The sequence below is a fragment of the Chiloscyllium plagiosum genome, chromosome 21 (assembly GCF_004010195.1).
Source record: "Chiloscyllium plagiosum isolate BGI_BamShark_2017 chromosome 21, ASM401019v2, whole genome shotgun sequence".
In the NCBI taxonomy this organism is placed as follows: Eukaryota; Metazoa; Chordata; class Chondrichthyes; order Orectolobiformes; family Hemiscylliidae; genus Chiloscyllium; species Chiloscyllium plagiosum.
The window spans coordinates 15,622,744-15,637,733 of NC_057730.1; the positions used below are offsets into that span (position 1 = coordinate 15,622,744).

Sequence of the window (14,990 nt, forward strand, 5' to 3'; positions counted from 1 at the left end):
ATCTGTCTTTACAATGTGCATGGGGAATCTTACAAAGTGGCTCCCAGAAGTCACATGGCTACCCTTGGCAATTGAAGTCATACGATTGAGCCAGTGCTGTGGCCAGACTGTACTTTATTTTAGGAGGAAATCACAGGAGACTCTTTGAAAATCAATGAGCGTTTTTAAGGCTAAACAGAAACTCTTTGACAATGGTTTCTCTGGAAGTGTGAATAGCTCTTCCTATCTCATCACAACCCGGCAGAATGAGTTCCATCCAAATTCAAGGCTAAGACTGGTAACTAGCCAACCATTTCAACTGAAAGAAGATTCAGTTCTCAACTAACCTAATAGTAAATATGAAAGCAGGGTCCAACAGATTTTGGGAAAGTGGCCATTGAAAGATTTTGATCTGTCAGGCTAAAAGTAATCATGTGTGTGGAGAGAAACATCATGAAAACAGTCATTGCTTCTCAACAGGGAGACTTGGGATGGCACTCAACCAGGCTGCCAGGATCATTAACTTACCGTCACATAAAAGTGAGTCAAAGGAACCTTCACCATTCCCAATCCATCCAAACCTCGAACTATTTGACTCCAGAAGCCACCGCGACTGCTGAATCCACTTTCAGGCTTTCATTTTGGAAAGAAAGATTTCAAGGGCCTTCAGTGATTTTCACCTTCATGTCTAACCTTTACTCCGATTTGCTGTAGATCCTTGTATGTGGATTTTAGCTCCTCAAAAGTAATTTTATACTTAAATCATCTTTCAGCAATAGTCATGGAACAAACTAACCTTTGACTTTGTTTAAAGTGCACTGCTTCACTGCTGGGGTTTTTAAAATTGGAACTCTCAGAAACTAAAAGAGGGGTGGGGCGGGGGGGTCCACTTAGGAACTGATATAAGTTTTTAGTTCATAGACACCTCTGAGGATATGCCTGGAGTGGTCGTGAAGCTGGACAAATTGGCTGATATTTTTCTGATATTACCTCAGTGATTACAGTTCATTGGCTGTCATGAGGTTTTGAAAAGGGTATACAACAGCACAAATTAATTACCAAAGCATAGCTGGGAGTCTCACACCTATTTCAACCAATGATTTGGGTGGCACGGTGGCCCAGTGGTTAGCATGGCTGTCTCACGGTTCCTGGGACCTGGGTTCAATTCCAGCCTTGGGCGACTGTGTGGAGTTTGCACATTCTCCCTGTGTCTGTGTGGATTTCCTCCGGGTGCTCCAGTTTCCTCCCACACTCCAAAGATGTGCCGGCTAGCTGAATTGGTCATGCTAAATTACCCATTGTGTCCAGAGATGTGTAGGCTAGGTGGATTAGCCATAAAGAATGATGGGCAACAATGGGTGGGGGAGGGTGCTCTTTGGAGGGTCAGCGCTTTCCTGATGGGCTGAATGGCATCGTTCTGCACTGAAGGGATTCTATGAACCTGTTGAGATATACTATGGTACACCTCTGGGGCAGGTAGGATTTGAACACAGACCTCCTAGTCAAGAGGTAGGAACATAATCAAAGCATCACAAGAGCTTGCCCCCTTGTCCACACGCTCAATATTTTCAATCTTTGTTAAGAACAAACTACTGGTCAGTTTCTATCACTCTGAATTAATTTTATTGTACCCAGTAGCTTCAAGAAGTGCCCATAGGATGTCACCTCCCAACCATCTGGTCAGGTAATGCATCTTATCATTGGCTCACGTCAGTATGGAGTGACTGTTACGGCGTACCAGAGTGACAATAGAATACTGCCAGTAGACCTTTATATGGAAAGTCATGGCTAAAATAATGAGCTCCCTTATGGCAGAACTCACAGTTAGTCAGCTGATACATTTCTTAATTAAAAATAATATTAAATCTCAGAACACCCAATAAAATATTACATTGTTAAATTGCAACCGTGGCGATAGATTCTCTTTTTGGGCATTGGTGAATCAGATGGCTTTTTTTTCACAATGATCAACATCAGTTGTCGTGGTCACCATTACTGAAATTGGCTTTCACTTCCGGATTTTATGGGCTGAATTTAAATTCTCTCAGGTGTCGGAGTAGGAACCGCTGATCTCTGGTCAAGTCACATTTGCAATACGTCTCAACCAATGCTTCAGACGAGGTTCCCACGGGTAGGTATTTTCCAATCAACCTGCTCAGAGATACTACTTTTTATGACACCAAATTAAACTAATCCCTTCTGCCTGCCCTTGGTCCATATCCCTCCATTCCTTGCACATTCACATGCTTATCTAAAAGTCCCTTAAACACCCCTATTCTATCTACCTCCAGCACCATCCCTGGCAGCATGTTCCAGATTTCTACCATTCTCTGTGTAAAAAAACATGGCCCTCACATCTCCTTTGACCTCCACCCCCTACCCCCTCCCTTACCTTAAATGCAGGTCCCCTTGTTTTAGATATTTCAACTCTGGCAAAAAGATTCTGACTGTCAACTCTGACTGTCTGCAGCTGATAATTTTATAAACTTCAATCACGTCTACCCTCAGCCTCTGCCTCCTGGTCCAAGGGTAGAGCCACAAGAGATTCTGTAGGTGTTCATGTGCAAACACAGCAAAATTTCATCTCCCAGCTCAGCCGTCTAATCAATAATGATGGTCAGATTCATCACTGCCAATATATTCTGATCCCTTGTTGTCTGTTGAGACCGTTCAATTATTAAAGTTCTGCTGAGTTAAATGCTTCTGATAATGATACAAAGCTGGCAAGCACATATCTTAATTAGCTGAAATGTTTTTTCCTTTAGGATGGGATGTCAAATGCTGACAACATTTTAAAACATTTCTCTTTTATTCTGAAGAACCATTTTAGCTTTTTATCTTCAATGGCACTTTCTTAAAGAACTGAGTATGAAAACAGATTTCCATTCCTCTTGACTTTGTTAACTCATCGTTCTCTCCCTCTGCCACATCCACTGTGCCTTTGTCCCCAAGTCACATCTTCTGGCAAGTGTCCAGGTCAAAGGAGCTGTTCGGTCTACTTCTGACCTTCACAGTCGGAGATGATGTTTGAACACAGTTGCTGAATTCACATAAACTAGAGATTGGCTTTGTTGGATTAATAGGATCAAGCTCAGAGTTGGCCGTGGTGCAGCAAGGCTAATCTTTGTACAGATGACTAGATGGATTTGATAAAAGTTTGGATTGTACTCAGCAAGCTGTGTCCTCAGTTTTTAATAAACAGGAAGTGATAACAATTGCTGTTAATTCAGCATTTGGCTCCTCACACTGCATCACTGCAAGTCAACAGGAATAAAAAATTGAGTGAGAGAAATAGGTTGCTCAGATGCTTTCACCTTTCCAATTTTTTTGTTGGCTGTTTTTAATTCTTTTATGTGTTCTGATTATCTCTGTCAATGCCAACATTGATTGCCTGTTGATAAAGGCCTATTGAGATGGTGGATAATGACAATTACCCAATCATCAATCACTCATCAGGGATTGATTGACCCTGCAGGTTAGTTTAGAAGAACATAGAACATAGAACATAGAACAGGAACAGGCCCTTTGGACCACCGTTTTGTGCTGAACATGACACCAAATTAAACAAATCCCTTCTGCCTGCCCTTGGTTCATATCCCTCCATTCCTTGCACATTCACATGCTTATCTAAAAGTCTCTTAAACACCCCTATTCTATCTACCTCCAGCACCATCCCTGGCAACATGTTCCAGACTTCTACCACTCTCTGTTTAAGAACGTGCCCCTCACATCTCCTTTGACCTCCACCCCGTCCACTTGCCTTAAATGCATATCATCTTGTTTTAGACATTTCAACTCTGACAAAATAATTCTGACTGTCAACCCTATCAATGCAGCTCATAATTTTATAAACTCCTATCAAGTCTCCCCTCAGCCTCTGCCGCTTCAGAGCAAACAACCTGAGATTTTCTAGCCTCTCCTTATAGCTCATACCCTCTAATCCAGGCAGCATCCTGTAAAACATATCCCCTCCAGTGAAACATATTGTTAAGTATGAGCAGGAATCACAGCACACCAGCTGATTGCTGTGTAAGTAGCTTGCAAGACCCACAGCAGGCTAACTGACGGGTAGAGTCGCATCATTGTATAGACACAGCCCATGGTCTCCTTCAAGGTGAAGTCTCTGAAAGGCAGGGCACAACATTTCCCTTCATTTGCAAAAGAAAGTTTAACTATCTCCAGTAAGAAGTGAGACTCTAAAGCGTCCAGGTTTCATCAGGGTACCATTGTCTGGAGGTGCCATTAATTGTCAAAGTGCTAGAGCCTGGCATGTCTCTTTGTGTTCTCATCCTTTTCTTTCACAGACTGCAGTTGTTGTCCCTAATTTATTCTGATGCGCTGCAACAAGATTAGTTTCCCGATTAGCCGCTGATGAATCTTGCTCATCTTACTATTTCATGCCATTTAAGTTTTCTTGGAATTTATCGGTATGCTCCTTCAGAGCTACCAGCTCACTCTGAACCTGCTGGTTTTACAGCCTGGATTTTTCTATTGCTATCAAAGTGTTAGCTTCTGTTAATCCAGTACATTGCCTTCTTCATTACCTGCTCGAAGACCTGTCCAGTCTCTTTGAAGATCGGACCTTGAGCACTTGCTGATTCCACGGTTGTTTGGTTTCCTCTATGTCCCATTTGAGTTCTTTCACCAGAGCAGTATTCTTGGCTTTTATCTTTGAAAGGGCTGTCTAACAAGTATGATGGTACTGTCACGCTAAGAAGTTATTTTGTCTTGGTTCTTTTTGAAGAGGGTTTGTAAATGCATAGGTGCCGAAATGTCTCTGAGAAATAAACAATGGAAGCATCCTGGGTGTGGCCAGCTCTTACCAATCTAAATTTCTCAGTTTTCATTTTGTCAGTAACAGAAGAGTTGGAAGCTTCAATGGCTGCTATACTCTCTGAATCTACTCTTGACATTTTCTTCCCTCTCGGATTAGCGAACTGCATGTGAGAATCTGCATTTGAACTCACCTATTTGCCAAGGAGTGTGTTTATGGGATGATACTATATTGGAATAGTTAATTAGTCATAGGTACTGTGTCTATTATTCAGTGAAGTTTTCCAATAGTTAAGTTATTCTAATTTCCTCTTTCTTTTGTTTGTACTTTAACTATAATGTTTAAATAAATTGTGTTTTGCTTAACGTTGGGTAGCTTGACCACTCACATTGCATCTAGAACAGGCACTTCACATTCACATTTAAAATGAGAAAAAGTTAGGGTCCAGGCTACCTTCTTAAAATGCTTTGAGGGGATCTGGTCTAGTCCATAACATGAGTGATCTGCAGCTCCTGTTGAGTGTGTTATGCATCTCCACTTGCTTTTGAAAGTCTATCGTTTTCTCCAGCATTGCTTTAATGTTTCTGCTCCTGCTGAGCCTGATCTGTTTTATGTGCGACTTGCTCCAGACCTCCTGTAAACCATCAATTGTTTTATTTGATCGATGATATAGTGTTTGTAATACAACCTGCTTTTCTTCATTCTCTTTCAGCTCTCCATTCAGATTGTAAACTGAGCAAATTATTCCATAACAACTTCATTATCTCAGAGATTGTAGTCTCAAGTATTAATTGATCCTGAGGAGAAAGTGAGGACTGCAGATGCTGGAGATCAGAGCTGAAAATGTGTTGCTGGAAAAGTGCAGCAGGTCAGGCAGCATCCAAGGAACAGGAGAATCGTCGTTTCGGGCATAAGTCCTTCTTCAGGAATGAGGAAAGTGTGTCCAGCAGGCTAAGATAAAAGGTAGGGAGGAGGGACTTGGGGGAGGGGTGTTGGAAATGCGATAGGTGGAAAGAGGTCAAGGTGAGGGTGATAGGTCAGACTGGGGTGGGAGCGGAGAGGTCAGAAAGAAGATTGTAGGTTAGGAAGGTGTTGCTGAATTCGATGGATTTGACTGAGACAAGGTGGGGTCCGGCCTATCACCCTCACCTTGACCTTCCTCCACCTATTGCATTTCCAACGCCCCTCCCCCAAGTCCCTCCTCCCTACCTTTTATCTTAGCCTGCTGGGGACACACTTTCCTCATTCCTGAAGAAGGGCTTATGCCCGAAACGACGATTCTCCTGTTCCTTGGATGCTGCCTGACCTGCTGCGCTTTTCCAGCAACACATTTTCAGCTCTGAATTGATCCTGAGCTAATTATTCAACATTTTCCTCTTCACATTTCATGCTTCCCTACCCAACCAAGATCTAAGCTGTTAACTCCACTCATTCTGAAGAAATCAGATATTCCCTTCTTCTTTCATGTTGAGATATGCACGTGTTTCTTGAATAATCTGCTGTCATTTCTGTCCTCTAGCTGATTCCATGGATTGTGACTAGTATTAAGTTACAACATTCTAGTAGTCCAGCAGTGTCTACAATGTAGAAGATCAGTGATATCCAAGTGCATTGAATATACTGAAAAGTACCAAGAATTGTTTCAAGGTTAAAAATCACACAACACCAGGTTATAGTCCAACAGCTAGTGTGCTTCCAATTAAACCTGTTGGACTATAACCTGGTGTTGTGTGATTTTTAACTTTGTCCACCCCAGTCCAACACCGGCATCTCCAAATCAAGAATTGTTTCAGTTTTGCCAGGATTGGATCTTTCTACGTCTGGAAGTGTGTCCAGAAAATGTAAAACCATTACAGCTCTTCCAGTGATGGTACCATCACTAGGAGATGGCTCAATGCATCCGTAATTGCTATTTGGCCTCCCAGGCAGTGTTTCAGCTTGTAATTATACGCACTTAGTATTAGAGCCCACCACTGAATTCAATCTGAAGCTATGGGTGGCACTGCTTTGTATTCTTTAAATAGACCCAGCAGGGGTTTATGGTCTGTTATTATTACAAACTTACATCCATAAAGGTATTGGTGGAACTTCCTGACTCCAAATATGACCACCATATCTTATCTGGGCATACTTACACTCTGCATTAGCCAAAGTGCTGGATGCATATGCTGTTGGGAGTTCGTTTCCATTGTGCCACCTATGAGCTAATATTGCCCCGGTGGCATACAGGGAGGCATCACATGTTAACACCAGATCTCGCTTGGGATCAGTGTGCCAACACCTTAGCAAGTTGTGGCTTGTCTACACAACCATTTCTAAGGCTCACCCTTTTTTAGGACTTGATGCAAAGGTGCCAGGATGGAGTCCAGGTTGTGTATGAACTTTCCATAATAATTCACCAGCACAAGGAAAGACCTAAGCTCCAGTATAGGTGTGGGAGCCGGGGCACCTTTGACCTCCCTCTTTTTATCTTCTGATGGGTGTAACCCGGTCTTGTCGACTCTGTAACACAAGTAGGTCATTCAGGGTGCGTGTAACACGCGTTTTCCTTTTTAAGATGTACACCTGCCTTGAACAAATGTCTAAGGACGATGTCCAAGTTCTTCAGCAGTCTTTCTGTGCCAGGTGTTCCTGGTGCAAAAGACATGGTGCCAGCTTAAGGCATTCTATAATCCATGGGCACAACAGGAACTGGTGCCATGAACACTGGAAATTATATTATCACATTTATAAGCTTCCTTGGTTTATTGCAGAGATTTGGACCTTTACTAAATTGTGTCCTTTTGAAATAAGGACTTTTCTTATCGAGTGTTTGTTTTACCATCTGGGCTGACCCAGTGTCTCCGAATCATGGAATAGCTAAAGAGGCCATTCAGCCCATCATGTCTACACTTGCTTTCCAATTGAGCAATTCACTTTGTGTCATTCAAGGCAAGACTTTTACACTTGTTAGTAGGGTCCTGGGGAGAATTGGCAAGCAAAGAGACCTTGGGTGCAGGTTCATAGTTCCTTGATGGTGGAGTTGTAGGTAGACAGGTTTGTGAAGAAGGTGTTTGGTATACTTGCCTTTATTGGTCAGTGCATTGAGTATAAGAATTGGGAAGTCATGTTGCGGCTGTACAGGACATTGGAATACTGCATTCAATTCTGGTCTTCCTGTTATAGAAAAGGTGTTGTTAAACTTGAAAAGGTGCAGAAAAGATTTAAAAGGACATAGGGCATAGGTTTAAGGTGAGAGGGGAAAGACATAAACAGGACCTCTGAGGCAACGTTTTCATGCAAAGGATGGAAGTGAACTGCCATAGGAAGTGATGGAGGCTGGTACAATTATAACATTTAAAAGGGATCTGGATGGGTATATGAATAGGAAAGGTTTAGAGGGATATAGGCCAAATGCTGGCAGATAGGACTAGATTAATTTAGGATATCTAGTTGGCATGGACATGTTGGACTGAAGGGTCTGTTTCCATGCTATACAACTCTATTACTCTATGGCTCTATAACATGGTCCTGCCTCCTTCCTGTAAAACCCCTATAGTGCAGAAGCAGGCCATTCGGTCCATTAGGTTCACACCGACCCTCCAAACAGCATCCCACACAGACCCACCCCTTTACCCTTTCCCTATGACCCTGCATCTCCCATGGCTAACTCACCTAATCCACACATCCTTGGACACTATGGGTCATTTAGCATGGCCAATCCAGCAAACCTGCACAACCTTATACATTCCTCCTTTTCTTATCTCCTTAGTGATTTAATTAGGAAAGGCTCTGCTGTGTAAGGTGGTGGTTCTGAAAGGTTTAATGTCCATGGCATGTTGAGCTCTTGGGTGAAGTCACACAGTTTTTAGGTGGAGGCAGAAGAGCTGTACGTGAGCACCCCAAGGGAGCAAATGTGTTTTATAACGCTCCCGAGAGTCCTTGGTGATAAGGCTTATCTAGTTAACACAAACAGTACCTGTTGCTATCATGCAGTAAACCACATTGCTACAGAAATAACCAAGTTCCATTATTTGCATTCACTTACCACTAAAAATAGCTCCTTGTTAAGCTTCACTTTTCAATGTCATATGAACTCTCTCATATTTGAAAACCAATGTTCCTTTCATTAATCCAAAGAGTAAGCTTGAGAGGTTTAAATCCCTGTGACTAAATGGGCTTTGTAGTTGATAAGATTCAATCCAATGCAATCTACTGCAAAAGGTTGCTGGTAATCACTCTGCATATGGCAAAGCGGGATTACACAATTGAAAATAAAAGGAACGAACAATTGGCAGGAGACGCACAGTATCAGAGTTTTTTATGTTTCTTTGAAAATAATTTCACAAATACTGAATTGGATGGGCTTTGGAGAATGAATCACAATTTTAATCAGCGGTTTGAGCCGAGAAGGTTTGAGAAGAAGCGTGACGGGCAAATCCCCACCATTCGCTATTTTCCCTCGGGCAGTATGCACACATTATGCTATCCGCTCATTTACATGATCACAGTGTGCAGTGAGAGCTGAGCACAGTGTAGACTGGCTGCACCCCTGAACAGGTCACACAACACCACTGACACTTCCAGGTGCAATGTGTGGGAGCAAGTAGCTGTGCCAGTCACCAGACCTGATGGGGTTCAAAAGGGCATCTGACTGTTGTTGGATCAACATGGTCAAGCTTGGCTCAATGGTCCCCTTCTGTGCTGTACCATTTCTGTGTCTCTATGTTTAAAAGTTCAATGACCTTAGCACGGTGGCTCAGTGGTTAGCACTGCTGCCTCATAGCGCCAGGGACCCCAGTTCGATTACAGACTCGGGCAACTGTCTGTGTGGAGTTTGCACATTCTCCCTGTGTCTGCGTGGGCTTCCTCCCACAGTCCACAGATGTATAGGTTAGGTCGATTGCACATGCAAAATTTCCCATAGTGTCCAGAGATATGCAGGCTAGCCATTGGAAATGCAGGGTTACAGGGATGGGGAAGGGGTTGTGGAGTCTGGATGAGATGCTCTGTGGAGGTCAATGTGGATACAATGGCCTGCTTCCACACTGTAGGGAATCATCTTTAAATATCCCATCAACCCACCATTGGATTAATCTTCTTCTGGAGAATCCTGGACCCTAATCTCTGCTGCCATTCTGCCATCTTTCCGGAGCCAAGTCCCATCCTTGTAAAGCTTCCAGCATATACTCCTGTGAAAAATGCCTCCCCCCGTTTTCTCGAGGTGCACGATGATTCCAATTCTACCTCACCGTCCTGCCAGTGTCAGTGGTGTTGTGTGACCTGTTCAGGGGTGCAGCCAGCCCACACTGTGCTCAGCTCTCACTGCACACTGTGATCATGTAAATGAGCGGGCAGTATAATGTCTGCAACACTGCCCGTAGGGGAAACAGCGGATGGTGGGGACTTGCCCGTCACGCTTCTTCTCAGACCTTCCCTGCTCAAACCTCTGATTAAAGTTGTGATTCATTTTCCAAAGCCCATCCAATAGAGTATTATAAGTTAGTGAAATCATTTTCAAAGAAACGTAACATAATTCAAAGAGGAAGCAGAGATTGATGATGATGAAACCCCCTTTCAGTTGAGCTCACACTTACAGCCACCAGTTCCAATTGTTCCAAGTCTTTAGGACCCTGGAACAACCTTACGATGATATCAATGTGCTGCTCTTCATTGGGCATAAATAGCACCGCATGGGTGGAGTGGAGAAAGAAATAAAGAAGAAACCTATACAGAGCAGCATAAGAGTAGACTGACTTGTATTAAGCAAAAGAGTTTGTGACATAGTCTTTCAGTAATATAATAGAAAGATTAAAGCTTGATTTATCTCTGAATAAGAGTCAACCAACCCACTCTTCAGCAGATTCTTTATTCTCCACCAACATTAGTCGGCAGTCACCAACAGGGAAGGTGATGGGCTATAATGGCATTATCTCTGGACTGTTAATCCAGGAAATTCAGCTCATGTTCTAAGGACCTGGTTTCAAATCCCACCATGGTAGAGGGTGGAAAATGAATTCAATAAAACTCTGGGATTAGGAGTCTAATGATGCAATAATCAAGACACCCTAGTAATGTTCAGGGGACTTGGGTTCAAACCCCATCATGGCAGATGGTGGAATTTGAATTCAATAAATTATTTGGAACTAAAAGTAGTCTAATGATGACCACGAAACCATTGCTGATTGTCAGAAAAACCCATCTGGTTTATTAATGTCCTTTAGGGAAGGAAACTGCCTTCCTTACCTGGTCTGGCTTGGACTCCAGACCCACAGCAATGTGGTTGACTCTCAACTATTAGAGTTGGGCAATAAATGCTGACTCAGCCAGTGATGCCTTCATCCTGTGAATGACTATAAAAACTTACAAGAATTACTGAGGCACTGCCTCAAGTGAATGGGAGTGACTCGACAAAGCTATCCCCTTGGGTTGACAGTGTTCCTGCTACAACTGAGAACACTATTACTCAGCATGCAGCCCCTGCCCATGCCAAGATGGGGCCATAGCAGCCTGAAGTGATCCAGCAAGGCACCAGCATTAGTCAGCACCTTTCCACTACTCAGACTACAGCAACTGGGTAACACCAAGAGGACAGGCAATGACCCACAGAGGGCATACAGCTAAGGAATGGACACAGGGAGTAATGGACATCGATAGGATATCTTAAGTATTAGCTCACCATTTTTGTTAACTTGTGTTGATACACCATGCCAGATTTTCATTCATGAATTTGTTTGGGAAAGTCTATTTTGCATTGTATTTCATTTTTGCATCACGATGGTGAGTGACACAGGGAAGGTCAGGAATATAGGACTGGTGGTAAATTGGGGAATTGCATTGCAGTTCCTGGTATATCTCATTGAAGGAGTTTTTAACGTGGAATCTTGGCAGAAAGGAGTTACTGAGATGGCAGCCTATGTTCCACTTCCCTCTCCTTCTTCCTGGTCGTGTTCCATGTGACCTTTGTAGATTCTCCCAGTCATGCTCCATTCCAAGGGAAATGCCTGTGAGAGCATCCATGCCCATGGACCATTCCAAAGACATTTAAGTCAACAACAGGTCCTTCAGCCAGGGAAACCACTCCCTATAGATCTCTGCAACTTGAAATTATGAAAAGGGTGGTGTGGTGGCTCAGTGGTTAGCAGTGCTTCCTCACAGCACCAGGGATCAGGGTTCAATTCCTGCCTTGGTGACTGTCTGTGTGGAGTTTACATATTCTACCTGTGTCTGTGTGGGTTTCTTCCAGGTGCTTCAATTTCCTCCTGCAATCCAAAGATGTGCAGGTTAGATGGATTAGCCATGTGAAATGCAGGGTTAGGGTAGGGGAGCTGGGTCTGGGTGAATACTCTTTGCAGTGTTGGTGCAGAAACAATGGGCCAAATGGCCTCTTTCCTCAAGGATTTTGTGATTCTATGAAATTAATGAAAGGATATTGCCAACTGCTAGAACAAAAAAGAAAACTAGCAACTAAAGTAAATAGTTTATAAGCCTTTTAACTAATGTTGGAGAGGAACACAAGGATATGGGATTGGCTGGGGAGAAAGGAGGGTATCTTTCCTGCCACTTAATGCATGTTAAACCCTGTGAAACCCCCCTCTTTTGAATGCATTCATTGAAGTATTATGCTCCAAAATGGCAACACTGGCATTAAATCTGTAGGGTATGCTATTTGGCATCATGATCTACCTGCACTACAAACCGCTGGCAAACTAACTCTGCAAGCTAAACATAGAAAACATCAAAGATAGGAGCAGGCCATTCAGCCCTTCGAGCCTGCTCCACCATTCAATGACATCATCATCAATATAATGCCTGGCACAGCTAAAGGAGTGCTAACAAGCCCAATGCTGCAGTCAATGTGCATTAAGATTAAAATGTTGGCTAAACTTGTGACAATCAGAAGGTTGTTGGTTTAACTGCCATGTCAGAGACTTGAGTGTATTGTCCAGGCCGATATGTCAATCAGCCATGATGAAGGGCCTATGCTCGAAACATCGATTCTCCTGCTCCTCGGATGCTGCCTGACCAGCTGTGCTTTTCCAGCACCACAATCTTCGACTCTGATATTTCAATAGGGTAGAGTACATGCATGTTTGGTTTGAAATTCTGGAAGCGATTGTGTGTGAACGTATTGTATCCCAACTCACAGAACCTCAGCGTATTCCTGGTAAACTATGTTGGGGTCAGGCAGCAATTATGAGGAAAGCCAATTGACCTGAAACTTCGATTTTGCCTCTGCAATATTTGAGTTAAGGTCATTCAATGGTCTGGGGCTAACACTGAAAGATACAAATTTGCCTAGACCATTTTCCCTCAATAATGTCTTTAAAACCATTCTATCTAGATAAATCTAGAAGGCGTGCAATCACTTCAATTATCAAGTCAGGTAATTATCCTTTCAGATGGTGCCTGAATCATATAGTGATTTGCCATTTGTTTTAGGTTATTTTCTAACTCTTCTCACTACTTCACAATCACAATACAGTTTTGGTCTCCTTACTTGAGAAAGGATGTACTGGCACTGGAGGCGGTGCTGAGGAGAATCACCAGGTTGATTCCAGAGGTGAGAGGGTTGACTTAGGAGGAGAGGTTGAGTAGGTGGGGACTACACTCACTGGAATTTCGAAGAATGGGGAGGGAATCTTAAAGAAACATATAAAATGATGAAGGGAATGAATAAGATAGAAGCAGGGAGGTTGTTTCCACTGGTGGGTGAAACTAGAACGATGAGGCACAGACTGAAAATAAGTTTATACCCGAAATGTTGACTTCTCCACCTCCTGGCTTGCTGTGTTCTTCAAGCCTCCGGCTTGTCTACCTTGGATTCCAGCACCTGCAGTTTTTTTGTCTCTAATCAAAATAAGGGGGAGCAGATTTAGGGCTGAGTTGAGGAGGAATTTCTTCACCCAAAGGGTTGTGAATCTGTGGAATTCCCTGCCCAGTGAAGCAGCTGAGGCTACCGCGTTGAATAGGGAAAGGGAGATAATTCTTTGACCAGTATGGGAAGTAAGGGTTATGGTGAGCGGGCAGGTAAGTGGAACTGAGTCCATGGAAAGATCAGCCATGATCTATTGAATCGTGGAGCAGGCTCAAGGGGCAAAAGGCTACTCCTGCTCCTAGTTCTTATGTTTTTCTGATCTTCCAACCTTTGTGTAGTGGAGAGTTCAGTCTAAGGCAAGTGGAGAAATCACTGGATAGATTTTGCTAGTGAAAGAGTCATGTAACAATCATTAACATAGTCGCTTCTTATGATCCCTGTACTCCACTAGTTCGGGCTCTGTAAAGGCTCAGGTAAACAGGAACAATTCGAAGGAGGAGAGGGAGAGTTGGAGAGGCAGAGAGGCTTAGGAAGGGAACTCTGAAGTTTAGGACCCAGGCAGTTGCAGGCACAGTCACCAATGATGGATAAACATGAAGCCAGAATTCGAGGAACAAATTTCTTCAAGTTTTTTTTCACATTGCCTCAAAAACGTGAGAGTTGCTGACTAAACCATCATTTATTTCCCAGCCGTAGTTACCTCAAGACATAGTGGTGAGATACCTCTTGTAATGCCCCAATCTTTCAAATGAAGGGACACCCGCAATGCTCCTGGATATGGAATTTCTCAGATTTTGAATCAGCCGCAATGAAAGGACCGCGAGATATTTCCAAGTCAATGGCTTAGAGGGGAACTTGCAGGTGGTGGTAATGCCATGTATCTACTGCCCTTGTCCTCATTAGAATGCTGGGGAGGGAGTTATTTTATCAATCCAGAAAACCAAACAATGTGGGCCTGTTAGGGAAAAATAATGTGTCTTCTAGCGTAAAAATGTGGCAGGAAGAATGCATCATTAACCATCTCCTTCATTCAATTAAATTAACGCTTGGAATCATGATCGTTTGCTTTTATAAGTATTGGTATTGACTTGCAGGGAACTGGCAGAGAGAGGATCAAAAAGCACAAGGGTGAGAGAAGGGGGATGGTGATTAAATGTGACAAGCAGAACAGACTCTTCCAAAATAAAGTAAGTGACTGACTGAAGTTACCCAGGAGCACAATTCATTCCATTGTAGACAGTCTACAAAAGGGAATGAGTCCCCACCACTGAGCACTTAAGCCAATAATCAGCCCCAGCAATGATCAGAGCATTTGTGAAACAGCTGAATAGAAATCCCAGAGATAAAGGCAAGGAGATTGCCTCAGACCCATTGAAGCAAGCCGCCACAGAACATGCTGAAAGAGCAGACCCCTCGACAAAAACAGTCACAATAAAATGG

The 14,990-nt window shown here is 43.2% G+C and overlaps 2 protein-coding genes across 5 annotated transcripts in view; one reads left to right on the forward strand and one right to left on the reverse strand.

The window, feature by feature from the left end:
* The window catches only part of LOC122560429 (methionine-R-sulfoxide reductase B1-like), a 55,324-nt gene extending 44,911 nt beyond the window's left edge, over positions 1-10,413 (reverse strand). The window contains exon 1 of the mRNA XM_043711062.1: positions 10,330-10,413. Within this exon, the coding sequence (XP_043566997.1) occupies positions 10,330-10,413 (84 nt within the window). The remainder of the gene's footprint in view (positions 1-10,329) is intronic.
* Positions 1-14,990, forward strand: part of tex2l (testis expressed 2, like) — a 106,976-nt gene that overhangs the window by 7,370 nt on the left and 84,616 nt on the right. The window lies entirely within an intron of this gene.